The sequence below is a fragment of the Equus przewalskii genome, chromosome 15 (assembly GCF_037783145.1).
Source record: "Equus przewalskii isolate Varuska chromosome 15, EquPr2, whole genome shotgun sequence".
Classification (NCBI taxonomy): domain Eukaryota; kingdom Metazoa; phylum Chordata; class Mammalia; order Perissodactyla; family Equidae; genus Equus; species Equus przewalskii.
Window position 1 is genome coordinate 34887131 of NC_091845.1, and position 27878 is coordinate 34915008.

General features: G+C 43.5%; 1 protein-coding gene across 4 annotated transcripts in view; it reads right to left on the minus strand.

The window, feature by feature from the left end:
* CACNA2D3 (calcium voltage-gated channel auxiliary subunit alpha2delta 3) overlaps window positions 1-27878 on the minus strand; it is an 832052-nt gene that overhangs the window by 448243 nt on the left and 355931 nt on the right. For all 4 annotated transcript variants that reach the window (XR_011526928.1, XM_070574989.1, XM_070574988.1 and 1 more), the window contains one exon: window positions 5900-6031. Coding sequence is in view for 3 of the 4 variants with exons in the window: in XM_070574989.1 (XP_070431090.1) it covers window positions 5900-6031 (132 nt within the window). In the remaining variant the exon portion in view is untranslated. The remainder of the gene's footprint in view (window positions 1-5899; window positions 6032-27878) is intronic.

Consider the following 27878-nt stretch of genomic DNA (forward strand, 5'->3'; position numbering starts at 1 on the left):
AGCATATCACTAGGTGAAACTGAAAATAATGTCAAAATCTCTACTGCAAATTCAAATGTTCAAATCTGATTGAATTTAAAATATTGTGCAATGTTTCTGTTTCCCATGGTTTCTCTCCCAAAGGCACTACAAACTAATACTGGAAAAAAATTAATTTCATCTAAGACAACATATGACTTCATGTTCTCCTTTAGTACACAAAAATGAATAGTAGGGTCAATAGAGCAGAGCCTAAGAGAACATTGTCTGAAAGTCAATGCACATGCTGCCAACATAATTCCATGGGGCAAAGAGGTTTAAGACTGTTTAATAGAACTATGAAGGACTATAACAAATAGCACAATAAAAATCCAAATATCTTTTTGCCCTCTGTATTTATTTCTGCTTGGCTCCAATCTCCCTTTGCAAAATATCCACCTCAACAAAAAAGTATCTTAGCCCACTGCTTCTCTTCTCCATTTGGTGCCTAGTCTTTTTCATACAACTTCCCTGGCACTGCCAATGGCATCCAAGCCATCTCTACAACGCACCACCTGAAAAGACACTAATTATCCATTGGACATGGGATTTCTCTTCCCTATTAGAGAGCAAAAAGTCTAGAAACATGTAAAAAGAAAAGGAGGAAAATCAAGAAGTACCAGATGTTGGTTTATCCCTAACTAGATAAGTTCTGCCCAATTCCTTTCTCAAAAAATATTTTTCACTTGGCGCATAATCTAAAGTTTAAATAAATACCTTCCAACATAACTTTAGATCTAAAATAGCTGGTTTATAATGAAATGCTAGTTTCTAACGTGAGTTGAGTTGTCATCAAATTTGGCTTTAAATTGTCTTCTGAGACATTGGCTATGCGTTCATCCAGACAAAAGCTCCTTCATTCAACCAAAGGCCATCTCCCTTAGCAACCTCTTGAGAAATCATTCACCATGACAAATGAGTATGTAACAAGAGAGTTGCTATGAAAATTACAAACTATGGTTTTCCATGATCATTTTTATTGGGGTGGTCCTGTTGAGCTGGCCAAGGAAGAGAACTCCAATATCAGCCATACTTTACCGTAATATAGCTAAACCTGAGCCTGGTGAGGAAGATGGGCAAGAGAATAAACACAGAGTAATGCTGTGCACAGAACCTACACTTGATGGATGACTATTCTACGGCTTGTATGAGTCCAAACTTGCAGAGTGCTCTTTACTTAGCCATCTGTCTCCCTCCTCACGGCTGTACAGTGAACCAGCATTCACCTTCCTATGGCATAGAAATTGTGGCAGAAGGATAAGTCAGTCACTTCTTTTTGTGATCATCATGACTCCTACTGGAACAAGCTCCCAGAGATGAGGTTCTGAAATGGTGAGTGTTTGATGCTGGGGAAGGAACCGAGCTTCTTACCATCATGAATAAATTTAATTGGTGTCTTATGTTTGATTAGATATTAGTCTGTCTTTGACATATAGACAGTTTTCTCTTTATAGTTAAGGACAGTTAGCTCCAGAGGAATGTCAGCTAGCCATTTCATTTTGGATAAAGGTAAGAATTGGTCAGAACAGGGAGGATGGATCAGCACCGATGGCCCCAACCAGGTGGAAATTGGGTCCCACTCAGGATTATAAAATCATGAATTGGATGAGGCTCCCAAGAAAAAGGCTCACTGTGAGGATATGATTCTCTGCCTCCTGGGAGATGATGAGCGTGAAAACCCTACTAACCATACAGAGGTGGCCAACAGAAGGGAGCATCCAGAGTCCAGGACTTGGTGGACATTGGGATAGAAAAGGCAGGGGCTTAGGAGGACTTGGAGGACAGGGAGCTATGGAGACAAGAAAGGGACCATGGCTCTATACTGTACTTATTGCAGTTCCTGCTTGGTCCCTTAGTGTCACTGGATTGCAGCCAGTGACCAGCTTCCCAGAGAGGCAGTAGCTCTATTGTTTCTGAGGGAGAGCTGCTACTACCAGTGTGATGAGGGACAACTGAGCTGGTGGCCTCTGAGCCACTGAGTGATTCATCCATTCAACAAATACATACTCAGTACCTACAATGTGTTATTCTTGGTGCTGGTGACAGAATGATGGATAAAACAAATGTCTCTGTCCTCCTGGGGCAGGTATCCTAGTAAAGGAGACAGGGATTGAAAGCCTAATGGCTCAGGATTGCAGGTCCAAGTTCATATTTTATAGGGCAACAACCACTAAGAGAAGAAAAGGAGAAAGAGGTGGTTGAAGTATTAACACCATCACCAGCTCCCTTCTACCCTGCTGGTGTGATTTGGGTTAGTCAGTTAATCTCTCAGCCTGTTTCCTCATTTGTAAAATGGGGATTATGGTAGCTCCAGCTCACAGAATCATTGTGAAGATTAGATCAGACAATGCTTATATAAGCACCCAGCACAGTGCTCAACAGACAGAGGTCACTATCACTATCATCAGCATGAATGTTAATATTCACAGCACTCCCAAAGGCTCCCAAGGATGAAACTGAAATAAACAGAGCTTCCATGAGGCTTAAGAAACCAATCCTGCAGAGCTCAAAGGCCCTTTATTAGCATTTTGTTGCTGTTATTATTGTCATTGTTGTTGTTATTGTTCAGAAGAGCCTAACTGAAGTTCTCGTTTAGTGAGATCCTTTTGCAATGCAGGCATTAAAAGGTAAGACCAGTACCTTGAAAACTGGGTATCAGATCACAAAAGTCTTTGCCTATAGAGTTAGACTGTTTGGCATGATAACTACTGGCCACATGTGGCTATTTCATTTGAAATTTAAATTAATTCAAATTCAAATTTTAGTGCCTCAGGCTCACTAGGCACATTTCAAGTGCTCAATAGCCACATGTGGTCAGTGGCTGCCATATTCGACATCGTAGATACAGAACATTTCCATCATCGCAGAAAGTTCTCCTGGATAGCACAGCAAAAGCGTTGCCACATGTCTACAGGATATAAGCTGAACTTGTGGAGACCTCTGTGAATCTACACAGGAAGAGACAACATCATCACAGATATGCTACTAGGCTAACACTGACTAAAATTCTCCTTCCAGTAAGTCTTTCCTCCCACCTCCAGAAGTTGGGATTGGTGTTTCTCTTCCATGAGCCCCCTGCTCCTTCTATTTCCCCCATACCTGCACCACAATGGCCTGTTCACCTGTCTCTCTCCGAATGGCAGTCATCCCATTCCTTTGGGGATCCATGTCAGGCAAGGCCACAGTAATTCTGACTAATGCCCATGGTATCAGATGGCTGGCCCTACCCACTATCCAGTCCCCCTGGCTTCAGCATGTGGGCATGTGATCCAGACCAGGCTAACCCTTGGACTTTCATCTAAGCTTTGAAACAGATGCTCTGTCTTCTCCTGGGACTATAACTGAAAAATAATTATGCAAACCCTCAGCCATATTCCCCATCACGACATTACCTGCCAGTGAAACAAGGTCAGAATAGAGAAAGGTGGAGATAAGAGATGGAAGGAAAGATTCAAAATCCAAATGACATTGCTGACTACTGGAATCCAGCTTGTATCTCAAAAGAGCACACTCCCTAGACTTCAAGTGACATGAGCCAATAAAAGTGTTCCTGGCTGGAGCTGGTTGGAACGGGGTTTCTGTCACCTACAAGCAAAATCCCTGATGAATGCATTTGCCCATAAGAGGGAGCCTCACAAGGGCAGAGACCTTTTCTGTCTAGCTCACCATTTTATCCTCAGGACCTCTCCCAGTGTTTGGAACAAAGAACTGGATACACGCATGTAAGAACGAAGAAACATCCCTTCTGCTTAAGAACATGCACACCTACCGCTGATTTATACTATTTTGCCACTCTAAACATGGAAAGAGGCATCCTGAAAAGAAAAACATCCTGGCAAAAAATGCCCATGGATCATTCTTCCAATAATCATTTTATGTCCAGGAGACAAGAGATGTGCTCTCCCTTCAGAACCAAGCACTGAGTGACCACGTGACATTTTTCAGGGCAGTGAAACCCCTTTGCAGGAGTGACCCACATCTTTATTAACAAAGAAAAGATGTCGACATTTTAGAGTCAAAATTCTGCCACAAATGTCATAAAAGAACTGTAAGCATTTCCAAGTCAACTGCTCTGATGGATAAAAACCTTGTAGGTAATTAATCTCCCCTATTACATAAACCCTTTCTGAGGATTCCCTTTTGTTATGGACTGAATGTTCATGTCCCCCCAAAATTCCTATGTTGAAGCCCTAACCCGCTATGTGACGGTAGTAAGAGGTGGGGCCTTTGGGAGGTAATTAGATTTAGATGAGGTCCCAGGGTGAAGCCTCCATGATGGGATTAGTGTCCTTCGAGGAAAAGTAAGAATCACCAGAGCTTCCTCTCTCTTCCACGTGAGGACGCAGGGAGAAAGTGGCTACATGCAAGCCAGAAAGAGGGCTCTCAACAAGAACTGAATCCGCAGGCACTGTGATCTTGCACTTCCCAGCCTCCAGAACTATGAGAAATAAATGTCTGTTGTTTAAATCACTCAGGTTATGGGGTTTTGTTACGGCAGCACAAGATGACTAATACACTTTCATTTTCAAATTTCCTCATGACCATAGTTTTGAGGTCTTCCTGCTGGTAGAGACGACAGATGATCTGTGGTTTCTTCTTAACTGCTCCACCTTCATCCAAATGCCACATGGTGAGATGGTAAGATGTCCTTCCTTGTGGCTTCTTCAACGGATCAGCCCCCCACCATGCTCTATTTTCAGCAACATCTGTGTTACATTTACTCTCTGTTGAGTGTATCAAAGCAGATTACAATTTGGTGACACTGGAACTTTAACAGACCACTGTTTATTATAACGTTATCTTTAATAGGATGCTTATTGTTTAAATTTCTCTGAGCTTCAGGAGGAACCGTGCATGCCCTGCTGAACATGGCTCTCGGGAAATGCTGAATAATCTGGCAAAGCAGACACTCAGCAGGCAAGGCTCAGGGGACAGATGCTGTGTGCAGGGCAAACAGCTCCTCAAGGCGGAGGTTGGCAGTCTCTGTGCCTCAAAGTGGGAAGACATCAGGTGCCTAGTCTTACTTAATGAAAACATAAAAGACTCCACTTAATTGCTCCAAGATTATGCAGGGCATTTTTTCCTTCTTTTAGGTTGAGCTTGTTAATTTCTACAGCTGTGTTGTTGGCACAATTGCAGCCTCTAGTCCTGTTTTCACAACTTGTAAGCAAAATTAAAACTTCCCTTTTTAATTAAAATTCAAACCAAGCCAGAATTAAATTCCTATTGCAAAGCAGAGGCCTAAGAAGGCCCCAGAAGGAACACCTGTTCCAAACGAATGGTGGACAAACTCTGACAAATGCACCATTTGAGGTGCTGCTGGTGGCCCGTAAAGATGGGTTACTGACATCAGCAGTGCCTTGGCCATTTCAACCTCTTCCCCAAGGGCAGTCAACTCTGGAGTGGGGAAACCCAAGTTCAGATTTTCCATTTCTTACACTTTCCAGTCAGAATTTAATTCTGCCCACTTAGGACTTGCTGCTTTCCGCAATAATAATAGCAACAATTATAATAACAGTAATAGTAATAAGAGTAGTAGTAACAGTAATAAAAGCACACTCTTACCCAGAAAGATTAAATATGGTATGTTTCACACCCCCATTCCTCACTTCTGGTGACAGCTCTATGAATTACTCTGTTGAGAAAGATGCTGAAACCACATGCAGGTCCAAATGCCTTGTGTGTGTGGGTGTGTGTGCATATGCATGCAGATGCCAGACCATCATTCCCATCCTGCATCCTGACAATAGACTTAATAGATTTGGAATTAACCTTTCAATTTCTCCTAAGTGAAGACAGAAAAATTTTAACCCTGAACCTTAAAGGAAAATACCACAGGATCATTCATCTGAGTCATAATTCTCAAGGCAGGGGTACTCACCTGGATACTGCCTAAAAAAGCCCTTTGCACTTCCAAAGTACTGCCAGATGAGAGACGGGTCACGGTCAAAATTATCTACAAAGACTTTGTTTAGAGATTCGGACCAATAAACCCCATTGACAATTGCTGGGTCTGAAAAAAAGCAAAGAAGAGGAATGTTACAAAGCAAAGTAAAATAGAACCCCACTGGCATCTCACATAGCTGACAGATATCAGCATGAGGTCCATCTTGCAGGAAGCTGTGAAGAAAGTTACAGCTCCCCAAATGTTTAGCTCCTGGGAATTCCATACATTAGGGCTTCCCCATCCTGCCCGAACCCTCCAAGCTACCCAGACCCCTCTATTGATGGCTCCTTACTTAAAAGCCACATCCCTTTATTTGTTACTTTCAATCTCATATAGCTCATAGTTCTTGAGAAAGCAAAGAGAGACCTTCTTAGCATTATTATTATTTTTTTTAAAGATTGGCACCTGAGCTAACATCTGTTGCCAATCTTCTTTCTTCTTCTTCTTCTTCTTCTTCTTCTTCTTCTTCTTCTTCTTCTTATTCTCCCCAAAGCCCCCCAGTACATAGTTGTATATTCTAGTTGTATATGTTATGTGGGACGCCGTCTCAGCATGGCCTGATGAGCAGTGCCATGTCTGTGCCCAGAACCTGAACCAGCGAAACCCTGGGCCGCCAAAGCAGAGCACGCAAACCCAACCACTCGGCCACGGGGCCAACCCCCTTAGCATTATTTTCCACTTTTCCCCATCCTGAGTCAGAACTCAGCATTAAAAACAGGAAAAATGTGTTTTCTCTCACCGCAGTCACCTCAGCCAACATAGCCTTATTCCAATTCTCTCCATCTCCGACTTAGAAGTTTGCTTTTTTTTTAAAAAAAAAGAATAAATAAATTGGAATTACGTAACTAAACCTCTCTTCTTCTTTCATTCAGTAGAGTGTGAGCTCCAAGAGGACAGGAACCACCTCACTTTGGTCTTCTGTTGAACCTCTTTGGCCAACACATGGCAGAAACTCCAAAAATTCATGGATGGATGAAGAGATGGATGGATGGATCGATGGATAAAACAAAGATTGTTCTCCAGATTCCAGACAACCATCTACTCTTCTGCCCTGCTATCCCATGAGAAAAATCTCTTTTCCTCACCCTTGGCAGCCTAAAGATGAGCCCTTGGCTTCTGTCTATAGATAAGAATTAAGGGTAAAGACAAAGAGGGAGAATAAATAAGTATTTCTCGCAGACTGGTTGAAGCAAGGTGGATCACTGAGGTGCTCTGTGACTGTTTACTTTTTGTTTTTTTAACCTGTGAAGCTCCTGTTTCCAAATGATGCCACATTAAACAACATCCGTTCTAAGAGGGGAGATAGTTGTCCAGTCCCAGTATGATGAGAGTGAGAATGAGAATAGGATGAGCACATTAATAACTAGGAAGAGGAGGAGAAACATTTGAGTCCTTCCTGTGGTACACGCACTGTGCTTATCTTATCTCCTATCCCCGCTACCACAGCGCTCCAAGGCAGGTGCCACCGCTCTCCTCTATGCTACACAAGGAGAAACTGAACACCAGGAACTTACGTTCTTTCCTAAAAGCACCCAACTAGTAAGTGGCAAAGCCTCTGATCTGTGGTTTCCTTATTTGTAAAACAGGCATAATAGTACCCACCTTAAAAGCTGTTTGGAAGGTTAAACAAATTGACAGAAAAGGACTAATGGCAAAAGGCATTCACAAAGCCATCAATGGAGCTGGCCTGAAGTCCCACTCCCTCACCAGAATTCCCTGTGGGATGCCAAGTCACAGCAATCCCACCGTGACACCCTTATTCCAAAGATTCCTCCATACTACACAGATTGGGGGATGCGGCCAGATTTGGTCACTCCAGTCCTCAGGTCTTACAGCAAGCCAATGAGCAAAATAATGCTAGAAATGTTCACGTAAATTAGGTACACTGATAAGGAAACACTATTGGTACCAGCATGCCCCATCCCTCTTCCACAGCTGCCTGCCCTTTGCCAGCAAGATGCTCATCTGGAAAGGTCTAAGCCTATGAAATGGCTCTGAACCCAGCAGGCAGACACAGCATCTTGTCTTACTGTCTTACCTTCGGCCTGCCTTATTTTTCCAGATCACTTGAATTCAACAGGCAATTGCGATTCTGACTCTCATCTCAGGGGTAGATGCTCTAACTCTTATAAACTATAATAAACTACATCATAGGCTAGAAGAGCAAAAATGACCAATTCAATCTTTTACCACAAAGTAATTTGGAGAAAGACATTATCTTCACAATCCTGGAAAATGGAGCCCTTTATTGTTCCTGTCCAAGCTTGACAATAATTATTGTGACTCACTCCCTGCTGCAAAACCCACTTAAATTAATCCACAAAGATGCAAATACAATAATGACACTGAAAAATCCATGATTCTTGCTTCCTCCATCAATGGCCTCAATTATGTTGGCGTCATATAAAAACCTTCCACAATTAGAAGCAAAAATTCCATTTCACTAGCTCACTGTCTCAACATGTTAAGGAGTCAAACAGTTTCCAGTTAGACAATTCGTCTTGAGTGTGGTTTCTTTGGGCGTAGGAAAAGGCTGCCCATGCCTCCAGGTGGTCCTGGAAACCTAAGATTGCCCCCCTGGAAAACTGTGATCATCCTCAGAAATCCAAAAGACTTGTGGTGTCTGAGGATCATTTCATCCACTTCATTTCGAAACCAAATCTCTGAAATTATGTCTCTTCAAGAAAAGGGGGCTTCAATTTTTGTAGGGCATGGTGAACAAGGGAAGCAGAATCACTTAAAAATAAGGTCTGGTTAAAATGGGGGGGGGGTTATGTCACACACCCATTTGATCAATTATTTGAAATACTCCCTCTGGCTTGTAAAATAACCACAGTGTATTGATTTTGCAAGCAATTTTAATGAAAAGGAAAATCTTGACTCATTGTCCATTGTTGCAGCCATCTAAGAGATGGAAAGAAACACCCAGGAAAATGGTGATATTATTATGTGGGGCCTTCATATAAATATTTAGGTAAAAAAAGACAAGTTAAGAATGGTTTTCCCAGTATCATTGTCAGAGAGCGGAAGTGAAGTAGCCCAAATGGTCAGTGCTTGCCATTGCACCTATGTACCCAGGTCCCCAACCCCTTCCACTATCTACTGAGAGGAGGTGAACTCTGTGTTGGGGTACGGACCAGCACCCCAGCCTGATGTTCCCTCTACGGCTGCTGAGCAGATATTCTTTCTTTTGGTCACTTATGAAAATGACAGCATCCTCCTAAGCAGCAGGCTTACTTTTTTGCTTATTTGTATTTTGTTTCAAGATTTTTTAAAAGCCCCTTTTGCTTCTTTTAGGATTCTTCAAGAGTTTTAGATGAACCTGACCTTTGGTTTCCACCTCCACCCTTAATCTTCACAGGGGTTTAATGTACTGTATTAGCTTCCTGTGGCTGCTGCAACAAAACACCACAAACCAGGTGGCTTAGAACAACAGAAATTTATTCCAGAGGCTAAAAGTCCAAAATGAAGGTGTTGGCAGGAGTGGCTCCTTCTGGAGGCCCTAAGGAAGAATCTGTTCCATGCTTCTAGCTTCTGTGGTCACCAGCAATCCTAGTTGTTCCTGCCTCATAGATGCCTCACTCTGATTTCTGCCTCCATCTCCACATGGCCTTTCCCCTCTGTGTGTCTCTGTGTCAAATCTCCGTCTCCCTTTTCTTTAAGGAAATCAGTCATTGGATTTAGGGTCCACCCTAAATTCAAGATGATCTCATCTCAAAAATCTTTAACTTAATTAAATCCGCAAAGACCCTATTTCCAAATGAGGTCACATTCAAAGGATGTGTTGGAAGCCACTATTCAACTCAATGAACGCACATGTACTTTCTTAATTATCCTATACAACACACCCATATTTCATGGTTTGTAAGTATCCTTTTTGAAATCTAAGTTTAATAAGTGTAGGCTTTTTACCCGGTGAAAGAGGTTTAAAGGCCTTCTCCCCTTTCTTCTTTATGGGAACAATTTAGATTTTCACATCTGCATCATAATTTTATGAGCTTGCCATTCTTCATGACCTCTGTCAATGGGTCCTACCTGTAATGCACCAAACTGGATTCAAATCATTTTCCTTAATGTCTAGTGTATGTGTCAATAATCAGCCTTCTCTGCTCGATAAAGTAAACTGCACATAACACAGTCATTTTCCCCAATGTTCCTGTCCATTCCACATCAACTTGTTATTCATATTGGTCAATACAAAATCCAGGAATAGAAGTTCTTTATGTTTTCTATTTTCTCTATCTTCCTTTTTTTAATTGAGCTAAGACTGGTTTATAACATTATATGAGTTTCATGCGTAATTATAATCCAACTTCTGTATACACTACAGCGTGCTCATCACTAAAATCTAGTTTCTATCAGTCACCATGCAATTGACCCTCTTTACCCATTTTGCCCATCCCTCACTTCCACCTCTGGGAACCATCAATCTGTTTTCTGTACCTATGAGTCTGGGTTTTGGTTCTTTTTTAGATTCCATATATAAGAGATATCATATAGTATTTGTCTTTCTCTTTTTTCTTAGCGTAATGCCTTCAAGTTACATGCATGTTGTCACAAATGGCAAAATTTCCTTCTTTTTTATGGTTGAATGATATGCCATTGTATATGGCACATTTTCTTTATCCATTCATCCGTCGATGGACACTTAGGTTGTTTCCACACCTTGGCTATTGTAAATAGTGCTGCAATAACATGGGAGTGCAGATATCTTTTTGAAATAGTCATTTCCTTTCCTTTGGATAAATACCCAGAAGTGGAATTGCTGGATCATATGGTAGTTCTATTTTTAATTTGGGGGGAAATCTCCATACTGTTTTCCATAGTGGCCACACCAATTTGCATTCCCATCAACAGTGTATAAGGGTTCTCTTTTCTCCACATCCTCTCCAATACTTGTTATTTCTTGTCTTTTTGATAATAGCCATTCAATGGGTGTGAAATGATAGCTCATTGTGGTTTCGATTTGTATTTCCCTAATAATTAGTGACATCGAACATCTTTTCACGGGCCTGTGGTGGCAGTATTACAGCCAATGAGGTTTATCCACTACCGTCTGAGAGATTGTTACATCCGATGCCAGTCAAAAATTTATCAGATGTGCGACTTTTAGAAAACAGACTACTAGCAGATGTTTAGAGAGTAAGTGTCCCACACCACCTTTGAGATCAATTTGCAATTTGTATCTGAAAAGTGCTGCACATCCCAGCTCTGTCTTTGTAACTTATCCTAGAACCCATAGCAAAATCACATTTGTGGTTTCCTTCTCTTATTCCTGCCCAAGTAACCCCTATCACCTGTGCTTTCCCCTAGGCATGCACTTTGCTACATGGGGGTCACCTGGTGTTACAGCTTGCACACCCCTCCTACACACACTCACACACCTTGCCATTTTAGTTCTGTCTCTGTGAATGAGTAGCCCCCTTGTCATCATACTTGAGGCACGAGTCCCACTCTCCTGAGTCCTCCCTGAGATGATCAGCCCCTGGGGTTCAGGCAAATTAAGAGATGGAAGCACTTAGCAGAGCAAATGGCACATACAAAATGCTCCATAAATACGGACCGTTGTTTACTCTGTGCATTAGTAAATGGATAAATAAGTCCCCAAGAAGAGTTCCCCACTGTCATCCCTGTCCTCTGCAGCGAGTGTTGCTGGGTAGCACACCAAGAGTGCGGCGCACAGCCTGGAACTCGGGCTTTGGAGGTGATGTCCCAGGTCTGAGACCTCACTTGGCACTTGTTAGCTAATGGCCTTGGGCTTGTGACTTAGCTTCCCTGAGCCCCAGGGTCCTCATCTGTAGAAGGCAGATGGCACAGCCCTCCCTCAAAGGCTGCTGAAACAGGGCATGCAGGGCGCTCAGCAGGGGGCGGGCTCCATAACCGTTAGCGGGTATGTCACGAGGCGCAGCTCTGTGGTGGGCCCCCAAATCCCACCCAGGGCAGTTCAGCTGTCCTAAGACTCTCCAGGGGAGGCTTCACCTAAGTCTCCTCCTCCCTGCCTCAAATTGTCAGGGCACAACACTCTCAATGACTCCTCATTCATTTGTTCCTTCAATGAATATTTATTGAGCACCTATTGTATCAGGCATTCAGCAGTGCACCAGACAAACCATGAAGCTGACATTGCAGTCTGAGAAGGGGCAAGACAATGGATAAATAAATGAGAATCCAAATAGAAATGGGTGCGACAAAGAAAATAATAAAAGGATGGCAGGCTTGAGAGTTACTGTATGTAGAGAGGCGGAAGGGGAGTTACTCAAATTGGGTGGTCAAAGATGACTACTTTGAGAAGAGAGATGGACGCCGAGAAAGTGTCAGCTCAAAAATGCCTTGGCCAACAAGAGCTTTCTAGGCAGAGGGAACAGTAAGTTCAAAAGCCCTGAGCCGGGAAGAAACCGGTGTCTTGGGGAACAGCAAGGTGGGAAATGTTGCTGGAGCCCTGTAGGCAAGGGGGAGAGGTATGAGATGGGCCTGGAGAGGTGGGCAGGCCACGTTGAGGACTTTAGCAGATTGGCGAAGCTTCCTGCCAAGCATGCATTTTCTAAGAGGCATAATCTGTGCTCCACCAGCGCCAAAGCCCATCACACTTTTATTCACGGTTCTAAAATCAAGTTTCTTTTCTTCCGAGATCTCTAGCAAGCACAGCCTGTTCCCTCTTTCCAGGACACATCCTTCAAGCAATCAGGATCTTTATGGATGACTTAGCACTTGAGTTTCCTCTCCAGACCTCAAAGTCATCCGATAGGCACTCCACCTTTCTTCTCAATATCATTTACTCTCCGTGAATTAGCAGCACTGTATTAATTTAAACTCGTCATTTTCTACGACAAAATACGGGTCCATTTCTAGAGAATCTGAGTGTACATGAACAATTATAGGCTAATATAAAATTACAAACTACTGTTACTCAAAAACCATTGTTTGAAGGGAAGGGACTGAGTTCAGGTTCAATTGGGTTTTTGAAGTGTGGAGCTTGTAAGAAAGGTATTTCCTGCCTTGAACAAGGCTAGAGGAAGGATCTTGGGCTTTTCTAAAGGTCTTTGAAGGTGTGTGTCTCCTGCCTATGAAATTATACCAGGCACGGAGAGACACTGAACCCACACAGGAGTCCTCCTCAGCGATGCATGTTGGACCACATTCAAGAGGAGAATGGCTGGATAGTTTTCATGTCTCCCATTTCAGCAAGTAAATGACATCTCTCCCATTCATTCTAAATACATCATAGATTAAATAATGAATAGTTTTGATGCTAATTATTAAGCACTTATATGTATTGGAAAATAGCCCTTAATGTGTGTTGAATTATAAAACGGGTTTACTTGCCAAATATTTACCCTTCCTCTAAACTTAGTGATATGCTAGATAGCAAATGCATGTTGCTTTTCCCAAAGCTGGAGCCAATTTCTGGCAGCCCTGGGACCAGAGGGACCAAGAGGACTCATGGCCCGATGCTGAACCACTCTGGATGGAGCAGGGAAGCAAAATATTCAGTAAACATACTTATCAGTTTGGCAAGTCCTAAAGGGTCCTCCAAACTCTCTCAGCCTATCACTTCAGTGTGCTAGACTTCAGGGTCAATTCCGCAGTGAGATTTCACGTCAATGACTCAACTTGTTTGTTTGTTTTTATTACCTTAAATATATCCATTTTAAATAGTCCTCCTCCCTTAACATATTTTAAATTTCGTGGTGAAAACTGCATTTCTTCCTCCTTGTCACTCCTTATTCTCCTAGAATAAACCATCCCAAGTCTTTGTCAGAGATATAAAGAAGAAAATTACAGGATAGAAATCGAAATAATGATTTTGATGATTTTAATAATGATGATGATGACCATGATGATGGTAGCAGCAGGGATTGCCATTTCTGGAACACTTACAATGTGCCACACACTATATAGGACCCTTTCCAGGCAGTTTACAACTACTCTTCCTAGCCTCATTTTACAGATGAGGAAACAGGTCCTCGGGGCATTGAAGTCTGTTGCCCACATACATCACCTTGTCCCAACTATTAGATGGAAGAAGACTTGAATGGAAGCCTTGAATTCTGTTTACTACCTACCAGACAGTAAGTAGGGGGAGGAGAAAAGGGGTGGCACAGAGGCGCAGTCTAGACACCAGGTAACATGTGGCTCAGAGCAGGTTGTCTGCCCCCAACTGCCAATAAATGAATGAAGTGGGTGGTCCCTGGGGAGGGGAGCTGGGATCACGCTTTCTTTGGGCCCTGACATGGCATCTTTACACCTGATGCTCGAGACATGTGCGTGAGTTCAAGGGGACATGGTGGATAAAGATAAGGTACTGCTGCCGACCAGTGCAGAGCCCCTGTGCAAGAGTCCCTAACGCGTCCACCTCAGGATCTCTGCTGCAAAGCCGCCAGTGAGGCGATTTCATCACCATCGGCATTTGGATTTGGGGTCTGCATGCAGAGGGGACATTTACAAGGCGTAAAATCTTGAATAAAACATTCTAGCGTAAAGATAAGCACATCTCAAGGGGCTTCTGATTCTAAAATGGCATCTGACAAATCTTAGTGAAGCTGGCATTCACTAAATCAAAACAGCTCATTTGCTCTGTGATACTTCCCCACTGAGTCTTCCTGGAGGTCTCTCACAAAAAGCTGAAGAGTCAGAGCACCAACTTCCTGAAGTTTGCTCTAGTTGGAAAGGGAATAAAACTCCTCTTGGCCAGGATTGGAGATTGGGTGAACACAGAGTCACCCTTTTCCCACCAACAGGCACTAGACCGCCAGCCTTACAAAACTCTCACAGCAGCTCCCTGGAACTCAGCGTCCTGCTCTCAAATTCATGCTGAATACCACGGCCAGATGGCCCACGCTGCTCCAGAAGCATTGGTAGTCCCTGCTAACCCATCATGCAGAGGCTCCACCCTACCCTTGGAGCTTGGGCTCCAAGCCAGTCTGATCTGGCCCAGGATCCCCTTTCAAAGACACTCCCCTTCCAGCTCCCACCATCCACCTTATCTGCACCCCGGCCAATCTCACTGAGGTTCTTCCTTTCTTGTCCTCTATTGTTTCATTTACTGTAGTTGTTCCTACTACCACTGGACAATCTGTTCAAAAGGTATAAATCATGTCATATTTTCTAATACATTTAGTACCCGTATTAGATGTAGTATGCATTTATTCATTCATTGAGAAAATATTTGCTGAATGCCTACTGTGTTCCAGGAACTGTGCTAGGATTTTGGGATAAAGCAGTGGGCAAAACCAGACATGCCCTCTAACCCAATGGAGCATGAAGTCCACGGTAGAAGCAGAGAATCCAGTAACTATCTAATTATGTGTAAAATTACAGTGGTGATTAGTATAAGAAGGGGCAGAATGTGATGTAAGGGAACATGGTCTTGGAGAAGTCTTCCCAACACAGCATTGATCAAGCTGGAATCTGCAGAATGAACAGGCATTAAAGGAGATGGGGAAGATTGGTCCTGGCAGTGCCAACTGCAAGTTCAAATGCCTGGAATAGAGAGAGGCAGCCTCCAAAAAGGAGGCTGGGGTGGGAGAGGGCTGGAGGGACCCAGCAGGGCCATGAAGACCCCGGTCTGCAATCTGCTCTCAATCTCAAGAGCAATGGAGGCCCCTGGAGGGTTTGAAGTGAGCGCAGGTACTCACCTTTGCCATTTCGAGAGCAACCAAGAGGGGGCAGGTGGTGAGGGTGGAAGGAATGTTTAGTGGCTCCTACAGTCATTCAGGGGGACATGACAGGGCCTGCACTAGGGTGGCAGAGGGAGAGAAGCCCATGGTATCTAGAGAGGACCTGCTCACCAAACATGAGTTAGTCCAGGTTTTGCACTCTGAAGACAGGCATTTATGCCAGAGGTAGAAGCTCTCTTCTTCATCGTCCCAGCATCCAAGCAGTGAGTCCCCAGCAGCAGAAAGCCTGGGGAACAGTACTCCAGAGTACTGCACCATGGAGGACTTAGCCCAAGAGGGGCTGGCGTGCTCCTTAGATCACGTACAAATGGGACAATCTATTGTCGGCAACAGGGAAGAGTTTGTTCCCAAACAGTTGGGTTGTCACAGATTTGCTAACACCAATTTCTCTGTTGTAACAAACCTCAGAACGTTCATCCCTCCCAGCCATTCTTGCAGTGTGTCTCCAATCAACACAAGTTATTCACAAGCAGCGTGAAAGAATGGAAATGATAAGAAAAGGAAATCCTCGACCACCCACATTTGGGTGTTGGCAATCTTCAGCGAGGCCTCTTGCTGGGTCCTGCTATGCCCCCACACAGTGCCAGCTGCCCTACACCCCTCATTCTCCTTCATTCTCCCAACTCCTGGGAAGGCCCATACTATTTCTGAAGGATGAGGGACCAAGGTCTGGCAAGGGAAAGATCACACAACCAGTGAGGGACCAGTTTGTCTATTCACCTAAGGTGTCCCTCAGTGGAGGGCGGTGGAGGGGATGTGGGATGGAGGGCGAGGTGGGGATCAGAGCCACTTAGCCCTGTGCCTCTGTCCCAAACTCCCCCCTCAAGGCAAAGCCAAGTAAACTCTTACCCATTCAGTCAATAAGCACTTAAAAATATGTAGGATATTTGAAGACTTGTCCTATGCTCCATGGGAGGCCACATAAAAGAACTGTTTCTGCAGAAAACTGATATTATGACAAGTCACACACAATAAAGGACAACACCTAGTTAGAGAATACATAGCTGTCATCATTTAGTAAGAACCCATTCCTGATACTCACTCAGAAAGTCTCCTCTCATTTCAACCTTTCAGAAGAGAGAAAGAAATTTAAACATGCCTTCCTTCCATCTTCCGACAGGCCTGGCTCCCAGTAAAATACGATTTTGTGAGCCTGCCATCTGTGCTGATGCTATCAGCTTTTTATTGATATTTAATATAAACACAGCCTCGAGGCTAGCAGGTACCCTGACAGGGTCTGAAATATAATTGCCAGAGAACGTACAAATGCGTGTAGCAATTAAGGAGCTGTCAGGGATATTGCTGGTGTGAAGACAGAGCTGTGGGCTGAACAAAGGAAGGTGGCACTAAAGCGAGGAGGGAGAGGGAGCAGAGGGTTGCCGGCAAGGAAGTGGGGTAGCAGACTGGCACATCGCCACTGCAGTGGGCCCAGAAATCACACGCAGGGAGATAAGTGGATTACGGACATTCCAAAAGGGAAATGGAGCCAAGTTTAACTTTGCTGTGTGTTATCAACACCCAAAGGCTGAGAGCTGGCTCTCCTGCCTCTGCTATAAGATTTATACTGAAGAGACAACATGCAGTCTGGAATCCGGCTTTTCCAGAGAGGCGGGGGGTTGGGGGGGCATGAGGGCGGGGCATGGAAAGGAATTTGTATTCTGCACTGTTTTGAAGAGCTGTCACAGTGGTACCAACCTGAAAAACCGGCTTGTGGATGAGAAAGACAAGGTGAGTTTTGAGTGAGGAAGAAGGGAAGTGAGCCACCTGGAGGGTAAGGTCCAACAGAAAGGAGCTTTGAGGTGAGCCTTGAGGAGGACCAAAGAATGCCTTCATTCCACGCTCCAGCTGCAAATCCTACTCACGCCTGTGCTGTCATTGATTTAATGGCAACACAGTGGTGGCGAGGACGGGGATGGTCGTGGTCATGGGGTGTAGATATAATCTCCTCCCTGTACCAGGATGTCTTGTCATCCTCTGAGATGCCCAGGAGCCTTGGTTTTCATCACCGGAAGCAATAGGGCGAGGAAGGGAATGATGTCTAATGCGTGGCCTGGGCTGAAGATCAGAATGACCAGGTCTAGCATTAGGGTCTTTTGTGCCTTACTGTGCTTTTAAATTCCTAGGAGAGGAGCACCCCTTTTCAAACAGAATGTTGCTGCCAGAGATCTGGGCTATAACAGACAATGGGAATAAAGAAATCTTAATTTCCTCTTTCTTGAAGGAAAGGAATGGATGGAAATGGGCTTATGCCCTGCCTTCACCCCCTCCCAACACACACACACACACACACACACCCTACAAGCCATCCTAGGTAAATGATTCCTGGTGGAACACAAAGACTTTTGTAGTTAGAGAAATTTTAACTGATACGTCGAACCCATGGGTGCTCAGATTATTGCTCAGAATAAGGCTTAATTTATTTAGCTAAAAATAAAGAGTAGCCTATTTAAAGAGAAGCATTAAGCAATGACACAGGTGTTGGGCAGAAGCAGATGTAGTCATGAGTGTGGCCCATGAATGGCTAGGGCTGGAGAAATGCAGCTCCAATGGCTCAAAGCAGCAACACTCACCATCTCCTCCCACAGTTTCCCTCCGGGGTAACTCACACCAGAACCTTAGCAGTGTCCAGACCAGTGCATGGGATGGCAGGTGACATATGAACACATTCCTTGTATAATGAAAACTGTGGTTTTATTCTTTAATAAAATCCTCCATATGTCTTCCTGCTCTGAAACTGACAAACTCCTGAAGCCATTTAGCCCCAAGACTATGAAAAGGTAGATGTGGTCACGTAACTAAGGGCATTTCTAACTCTACACCCCTGGGAGCATGTAAGTAGGAATCAGAAGTAGGTTTGAGAAAGTTCAGAAAGACGCTCAAATCAGCAGACGATGTTCTCTACAAGTAAAGTGCACGGAAGGTCCGCCCTCTCACAGAGCTGCAGGAAGAAAGCCAATTTCGTGCCGAGATGGTTTTGATGGATATGGCACCAGGGAACTGGGTTCACATGGCTAGAACATTATAAGAATTTGCTTTTGATGCCCAGTTTCATGTGAAGATCTACAGGTCGTAAACTCCCCTGGACTGTACCCACCAGAAGTTCAAAGAGCTCCCAAAGAGCGTGATACACACTAGGAATAATGCCAGCTTCCAGTAATGCTCATCAAGAACTATTAACAAGGAGGCACCAGCCACCTTTCCACCAGACCTCATTCACCCTACAAGTTCTTTTATCAACTACTTCTTTGGCTTGTTGAACAATAGCAGTTGGGCCAAATCAATTGAGACCAAATGATTGAGTTTATGGACCTTCAATAGCTGGGGCACACTAAGTCCTGAGTGGCAGGGACTGATGCTTGAAAGTCCCTCCTCTGATCTCATAATGGCTCACAAAAATCAAAGGGTATAGGTTCAGTTTGATTAAGTGATTTATAACTAGGATGACCATGCAATTTATCATCCAAACTGGATCCCTTTTGGGAAGGGGTCTTTTTATTGATATATAGGGACTACCACTGTAAAGCGGGTCTATCCTTGGCAACCCAGAATGGATGGGCACCCCATTTATAACCCACCCCATTCCATAGGGGATGGAATTGATTGACTGCATGTGCGCCTTGATCTCTGATATGATCACGATGTGCAGTTGGTTGGTTAGCCAAAAAGGATTAGAGCAAGGAATCATTTTTAAAATAATACATCAAACACCTTCTTTTAACATTTAGCCAATCAGTGCATGTAGGACCATGGCCTTTTGAGTATCAGGGGAAATTTGCTAGCTGTGGGAATTCAGCATGCTCTAGAAACCAGAGAAAGTGTTTTACTGATGGGAGAAGAAATGGGAGAACATTAATTAATTCACTCAATTGCTTATTGGAGGATACTTGAGTATTTCTGCTGTAATTATATCAACGCACCCTCTACATCTTCAAGTTGGAAATCTTTCTAATTTAAGAAACCAAACACCCTAGTCAAAATACCTTAAAAAATACTAGACCATAGAACTAAAAAGATGAGGGGTAGAAATGGCTTAAAGGGTAGATTGATCCAGAGATTACCAATGGTTTCACCAAGGACCTGGTTTCTATCTTTCTTTCTATTCTGCATCCTACTAAGTTGGCTCCATCCTCAGATCCTTCCTTTCATACACCCTGGCCTTTCACCCTACAGCCCTTACCCCAGCATCTCCAGCCTTTCTGCTTACAGGGCCCCAAAACTGCAGCAGCACTTAGAGTTGTCAATCTTTCCCCACTCTACTCAGGGGGAGAATGTGAGATCTTCAAATGCCTCCTGACTTTTCATTGACTTTGACCTTTGTAAACCCCTCTCTGAACTAGTCAGCACAGGAGAGGAACGGGGCATACTGATGGGTCGGCTTAAATCTGTTAAGCCTTGGGTCTGAAGTCAAGCCCAGCAGCCATGAAGGATGGGTTCCTGAAAGAAATTCAGGGTGCCACTAGCGGGAAGAGGAGGTAAGTGTGCCAAACCATAAACATCTCCTCCAAGTTTCCAATATGGTCACAAACACCCAAATGTCATCTCAAAGGCCACAAAACCCATTTGACTCAGGATTTCACCAAGCACTAATTCAGGCAAAGAATTCAAATTTGGCAGGATCATTCCCCAAGTGAAGCATTTCCATACCATACTGGTGTACAAGCAGTTTTTTGAGCATTCTAAAATTGCATGGCAGATAGAAGGAATTTTATCAAGGAAAGTTTAATGCAAAAGATGGATCTCTTGGAATGCAAAGATAAAATTAGAGAGAAAGAAGTGCTTCATGGGAAATAATCCTGCAAGTCCAGTAGATTACATGCCACAAATAACAATGAAAAAGAAGAAAACGTTATTGCTGCTAAAATAAAACCAACCAAGCCATACATATTTAACAGGAACTGCACCAAGAAAGGAAGAAGCCAGCTGCTACAGAAATGATGGATGACAAAGACAGGCTTTCAGAAATGGAAGCTGATCCCCCAAAATCTTCAAGGACAGAGCTACTTACAGATTTTAGCTAGAATTGTTTAAATAAGAGCATGCTTTTAAGTCAAGGTTTGAAAAATCTTTTCTTAAAAATTTTAGTAGTCCAAACTTGATTATTTTCATATTTGCAGAAATAAACTTATTCAGAAAGATCTTCTAGTAATAAAGATGCTAAAAATTTTATATAATAATGGTAGTCTGATTAAATAGTTTGGAACATATGTTAAACCGCCAGAAGTACACAGTAAATAAAAACTCCAGTAACATTTTGGAGTCTTAACACATTTGATGACTAAGTTTATTATAGGAGCTAACTAGAAATAAGACAAGCCATCTATGGAGCTAGTATCCAATTTAGCTTTTTTATTTAATCTGCCATCATTTTGCCCTTTGGTCTCTTTGATTATTTTAAAATAGTTTGGTTCTATTTTGCATGTGAATTAAATGACATGTAAATTTAAACTTGCTGCTATTTTGATAGTGTTTACATGATTAGAATATAACAAAGTGTTTGTAAGAACTGAAAGCTATGTTACTCATGAAATGTCCCAAAGCAAGAACAATCCATGATATCACGTCGAAGTTTACAAGGTCAAAACAAAGATGGCTAGGGTGGTTGCTGGGAGGTCAGGAGATGGGCGGTATCAACAACAAAAACAAAAAATGCGAAGGGAGGATAACAAAACTTGTTTCAAAACAATAACTCATCACAAAAGGTAGAAATATTTAAGAGAAAACATGTTACTTAAAACAGATATTTAATTTAATTTTTAGTTGTTCAATATTTGTTCTCTAAGACAGTGTGTATCTACCATGTATATATGGAGATCTTATCTCTTAAAATTGAATTAGGGATAAGCATCGTTAATTAGCATATGGGATCAGTATAAATTCATACCAGAGGGTCAATCCAATCCTCTTGAGTAATGTAAAGTCTATTTAAGAAGAAAAAGAAAGAAAAGAAGGACAAGAAAAAATGGACGCTTTCGTCTTGAAAGTAGCTGACTACAGCGCAACAAGGGGTGTAAAAAAATTAATAACTTTGTGGGTCCTTAACTTTCTCCAGACATTGTCTTTAAAGTTAGGGGAAAAAAAGGTTCAAATGTTTAAAATCTCTCCAAAACTATTAGCAAAAACAATATGTAAATATATAACAGATGCACAAAGGCATCTTGGGATGAATATATTAAAGACCCACAACTGCAAATGCTAAAATCTGTTTAATTGTGCCAAAGAGAAAGACCTTTTGATAAACAGAATACAGACAGTGGTTCCAAAAAAAAAAAATCTTGAGGTCTTGAGCCAAGGACTGTTCCTCAGTTGGATATTTCAGACTCTGATTAGATGATTAGACCACCAAAACAGGTTGTGCTGTCACACTGGCCACCTTTGAGAACAGTGACAGGGCCCCAGCCTCAGCCCTACATGGTGAGAGAGTGGAATAATAAATGAGTTCTGCAAGAAGTTGCCACTTGGGGCTTTTTATCTTAAACCAAACACAGAGCTCTTTCTGGGGAGGGAAACAGTGGAAATTACCCTCTAAAAACAGTTTTATTCTTCTTTTTCAAAAATAACTTCTCATTTAATTAACAAAAATATCCTCAATATTTGGAAAAAATCAAATAATCAGAAAGAAAATTAAAATCCCCTTAATCTCACTGATAACAACTGTGAACATCTGACATAAAACCGTCTACTCCCTTCTCCATCTATGGAAAGACATTTTGTGTGTACTAAAATGGAATTGTGCTGTACACACTCCTTTATGACCTAAACTCTCCCTTTTTGTTACATTTATCAATTTCCAAAGCCACATACATCTCCCTCATCTGCAGTGGCAGTATAGCATTCCATTTCAAGCAGGGAGAAGTAAAAGAGTCTGTTTTTAGGAGTGACATTTTTGGTACCCAAAGTATTTAGAGGCATTTGCTTTAAAATAAATGATTTCCTCACAAGTGTGAGGAGAAAGTGTTGGTGCACTGAGAAACAATGCCTGTGTCTTTACTACGTACCCACAGTGAATGTACACATAGAAATGTACACCTGAGCCAGCTCACCATTCTTAACATGTCCAAAGTTATCCCCCCAAACCTCTTTCTTGCTCATTTTTCTCCTATAAACAAACAGTTTTCCTGTTTTAAATCATTATGGAATACTTTCAGACTTTAAAGTAGTTGCAAAAATTATTTAAAAAAAAAAAGAAGTCCCATATACCCTTCACCTACCTTCCCCAAATGTTAACCTCCTACTTAACCACAATCCAATAATCAAAACCACCACACTAACACTGATACAATACTACCACCTCATCAACAGGTCTTATTTAAATTTCATCAACAGCCCCCGCAATGTCCTTTGTCTGGGCCTAGGTCCAATCCAGGATCACACATTACATTAGCTGTCCTGTCTCTTTAGTCTCCTCTAATTCAGGACAGCTCCTCAGTCTTTCTTTGTCTTTCATGACCTTGATGCTGTCCTCTTCCCCATGCAGTCCCATAGAAAAGTGACTTGAGAAACCATCTTACAGGACTCAGAAGAGCCGTGACTAGTGTGCTAGTTTCCTATGGCTGCCCAAACAAACTTCCACCAAGTGGGTGGCTTAAAGCAACAGAAATCTATTCTCTCACAGTTCTGGAGGCCAGAAGTCTGAAATTTAGGTCTTAACAGGGCTGGTTCTTTCTGCAGGCTACGAGGGAGAAACTGCCCCTTGCCTCTCTTCTACCTTCTGGTGTTGCTGGCAAACCTTGGCATTCCTTGGCTTGTCTACGCAGAACTCCAATCTCTATCTCTATCTGTACATGGCCCTCCTCTCTGTGTGCCTTCCTCTCCTCTTGTAAGGACACCTGTCATTGGATTTAGGGCCTACCCTAGAATCCAGTATGATCTCGTCTCCAGATCCTTAACTCATTACGTCTGCAAAGACCCTATTTTCAAATAAGGTCACAGCCTGATGTTCTGAGTGGACATGAATTTTTGAGGGGAGCATTATTCAACTCACTACAATGTCCTACAATTCGGTTGTTTAAAAATGTATACTTTTGGACAATGATTAGATTATGAGTCCTGATAGACAATTTCTCACATTACCATCATATGAGACAATATGAGCAGGTAAAAGGGATCATTTTATTTCTTAGAATAGTACCAAACAAACTCAAAACATTACGGTATCTAGAGGAAGATAAAGGCAAATTATATTTCATTTTACAGTTGGTATTTCAATTAGAGATACAACTTAGCAGTGGCTTCACAGTTCACTGTTTCTTACTCCAGGTGAAAATGTACCAGTAATGAGTCTGTTGACTCCAGCAGAAACATAAACACTTTTGTCCAGGAAAGCATCAGGAGTTTGAGGCTGCTTCTGAATTGGATGTTCTTGTAAGAGTTTATTACTTCCAAGAACTGCCAAGACTCTAGCTCCGCAGGCTAGAGTGAAAAGGACAATTGGGACAATCACCATGTTCAATAGCCTGACTGCCACTTGATTAGAGAAGGAGATGAGATTTGCCTGGCAGGATTTGTTCTTGGCAAAAACTCACAAGGGCAGCAGCTTGTCCCTTCCAAGATGACTACAAATGGAACTGGTGGTAATTTCACTTCTTAGGATTTCCAGGCTCAACTCTTTTTCTCCTTCTGAGTGAAATGGTTGGTGGTTCATCTCTTTCAGCACAGTAGCAGGCCCTTCTCCTAGCAGGTTTGCACACCTGTCCTGAGACACCCGGCCACAAACTGGCTGACTCTGAGAATGCTCTCCAACACATCAAACCGGTCTCACAGTTTAACACATCTTTTTCTTCACAATTTCCTTAATCAAGAAGAAGAGACCTCTCATGCTCACTATCTGGGAGCTGCCTGTCCCAGCCTTGAGTTTACCAATTTCGAAAAGATAAAGCTTTGAAAAGAGATATATTCAAAGCATTCACACACACTTAACCCTTGTAAGCGTCGTCATATGTGTGTGTCCACGTGGTAATGTTAATGTGGATTGAGATGCCTTTGGTCAGGGAAGGCAAAGCCGAGGAAGGCAAAGAGATGCAAGTCTTCAGATGGAAACAGGATGCATACCACACAAGCGCCCAAGCAGCAAAAGAAACCACTTACACACACTTACATCACACTCATACACACAGCCCACACGTGCATGTGCACACACGGACATAAACACTAAAAATACAACAGAATATAAGCAATATTGATGGTCCTGGAAAAAGTACCACAAACTGTTCACTAGAATTTATTTGACTAAGAATTGCCACAGAAAAAGGGAAAAGTAGGTTCCATTTCAAAAACACATCTCCCTAAAAATAATGACACTGGCCATGTATGCTGCATTTCCCATTTGTCTGGCTAAGCACTTTCCATGCTTTGGTTCACCTAATCCTCTATGATATAGGTGCTCTATGCACATTTACAAATGAGAAGACTGGGGAAATAGAGAACCTAAGGAATTTGCCCAAGGCAACACCTTTAAAAGGTAGTGGAACATGAACACAGTCAACAAGTGCTGAGCACTCAGGATGTGCCAGGAATTATTCTAAGACATCCATGTATAGTAACACATTTGATTCTCAAAACAATTCTCGGGTGAATACTAATGTAATCCCCATCTCACAGATGGGGAAACTGAGCTTAAGCTGCTGAGTAACGTGCCCAAGATCACATGGTTAGCAGCAGAGCCACTAGATAGATCTTCTTGACCACATTTTATTGACAGAAACCAATGCAAAGAAACAATAAGTAAGTTATTGAGATGACATTTCCAAAAGTTTAAACTAAAAACAAATTCATAGATCCAGAACGTGGACCCTTCAGGTCCCATTGTGCAAACAAAGTGCAGGATTTGCGAGAGGTGAGCCTGGGATCTCACAGACACATGGGTGCGTCTTGAACAGAACCAGATGGAGGGCCCCGAGGATTCTGTGCATCTTTGTCTGATGGCCAAGGGGAATGAAAACAAGGCAGTGCAGGATGACAGCAAATTCCTCAGAATGCTGGCTAAGTCTTTAGGGTCAAGTCAGTCTTCCCTGGAGAGAGCAGTGATGAATGCCCAGACACTTGGCATCCTCTCCCTGCTCCCCTGAATCCTCAAATCGCCTTTGCATTGTCAGAGGAGGATTGTAGCCAAGAAGGCTGCAGAAAGAGGCTGCGCAGCAGCCAGCATGGTTTCTTGCCTTAACTGTGAGAGGATGTCCTAATGCAGACTCCTCCACTGAGGACTGAGGAGTCCTTGAAGGGGAGCTGAGAGGAAGGTGAGGAAAGAGGGATTAAGAAAAAGAAAGGAGAAAAAAAACCACTGAGTGTCCCGGGAATGTATACGTAGCATGGTGGTATTAGATGCATCGATGAATGAGTTGAGATTAGTGTCCACATTAGCTAATTTGCCAAATATTGCTCAAAGTCAAGCATCTTGGGGTACTACAGGGCAGCCCACAGTGTGGACAATGGCAGTGCTGGCAGGTCCTTAAAGAATGTGAAAGGCCTGGGGAGTGACGTGACTTGTCCAAAGCCAGTTCCCAGCAGATCTGAGATCAGAGGCCAGACCACCTCCCGGGCTCCACCCCCCACGTGGACACAGGGTGGTCATGTGGCTTGGCCGGATGGGGCACACCTGGGTGTGAAATGATGGTGAAGGAGGAATGGAGAGCACAGTCCCAGGCTTGGGTCATAGAAAAGGAACAAGCCCCTCCATCACAGACCTCTGAACGAGAGGAAGAGAGTGGGTGTGTCTGAGGCTGCTTCTCAACAATGGGATGTCACAGCAGTTTCTGACTCAGGCCAGAACAAAGGCCAAGGAGCCACCCTCCCAGGTCAGGTTTGTCATGCTGGATCAGCAGCCCCATTCTTTGCCAGTGCTCTCTCATAGCCTGCTTAGGTGCTACCTAACCATGCGGCACAGGGACCTCGCCTCAGACTCCAAGTTCCAATTCCCACTTGATTGACAGAGTGCCCTCGAACCCTCTCATACCTGTATGAGCTCCCGTAAATCCCTGCAAAAGAGGGCACATGAGGTCTTCTTCCCACTGTGGCCGTGGGTATCAGCGATACCTCGGGAAGGGTGCTTGGCATAGGGCCTAGCCTGGCTGCAGTCAAGACACAATAGCTGCTATTACTCTCTAACTTTGAGGTGGGCTCAAGGAGCCATACACACTCCTTGTGGGCATAACTGCAACATTTATCATTCTAGTGGGAGATGCCAGCTGAGGGCAGAGCTGATGGCTCAGAGCAAGGGAAGGAAAGGAGCAAAAGGTGATCCAGTGACAGGGTTGCAGAAGAGACTTAGGGAAAGAGCGAAGATGCTGGGTGCAGATGGATTAGTTTTTGCTGCGTGGCACAGGCTATAATCTTCCCTGTGACAGGGAAGTCAGTCAAGGCTTCTCCCATGGAGCTCCTGTTCGGGATGTGGGGAGGCCATAACCTTGGCCTCTGGGCAGGCAGAGTGTGTCCTGGCCACATGTGAGCTGTTTCTATCATTGCCATGATGTGCTACCTGTCGTCTTAGAATCATCAAGAAGGTGAGACAGCCCAGGAGCCAGGCCAACATGGTATCAGGCATCCCTGGTCCGTGTGCCCAGAGCACAGTGGAAATTCTCAAGAAGCTTCTGTGGAGAGTCCTTCACATGACCACATGCTCTAGACCATGGTTTGAGATTCCAGAACCAAGGAAGTGGGGGAGGGGAGTCAAAGGGTCTTAGCACCTGCTTCATTTGCATCTATGCATTTATGTATGTGTTTACTTGTTTGTTTACCATCTCCCTGTGAGGCTGGAAACTCCACGAGAGAGAGAACCACAGTCATTATCTTCTCCAGCATATGCAGAGACTGCAGCTCGGCACTGTCAAGCTCACATACACAGAAAAGCAGGGCAAAGCCAAGGCCTGACTGATTTGAGGAGCCACTTTTAGGTTTGGCAGTGTACTGCTTACCTAGACAGAGAAAGGAAGCTACAGGGCCAGTCAGCTCCCTGTGGTCCTTGTTCACACAATAAAAAGAATGACCTGAAACAAAAGGGGCCAGATGACTGCAATGCAAGCTGTGGGACAACGGTTGCTGAGGAGCCAAATCTAGATTGCTGCTAAGCGGTTTTATATTCTGCAGCTCAGTTCTGAGGTGGGCAGGGCAGAGAGCCCCACTCCTCATCAGAGCCCAGGAGGAGATGGGAACTGTCTCATGACGGCCTCCCAAGAAGATAAGGGGCCTCTCAGCACTCCTTCCAAGCCTCCCACCCTCTCCTGTTCCAGGAGGATCCCAAGGCA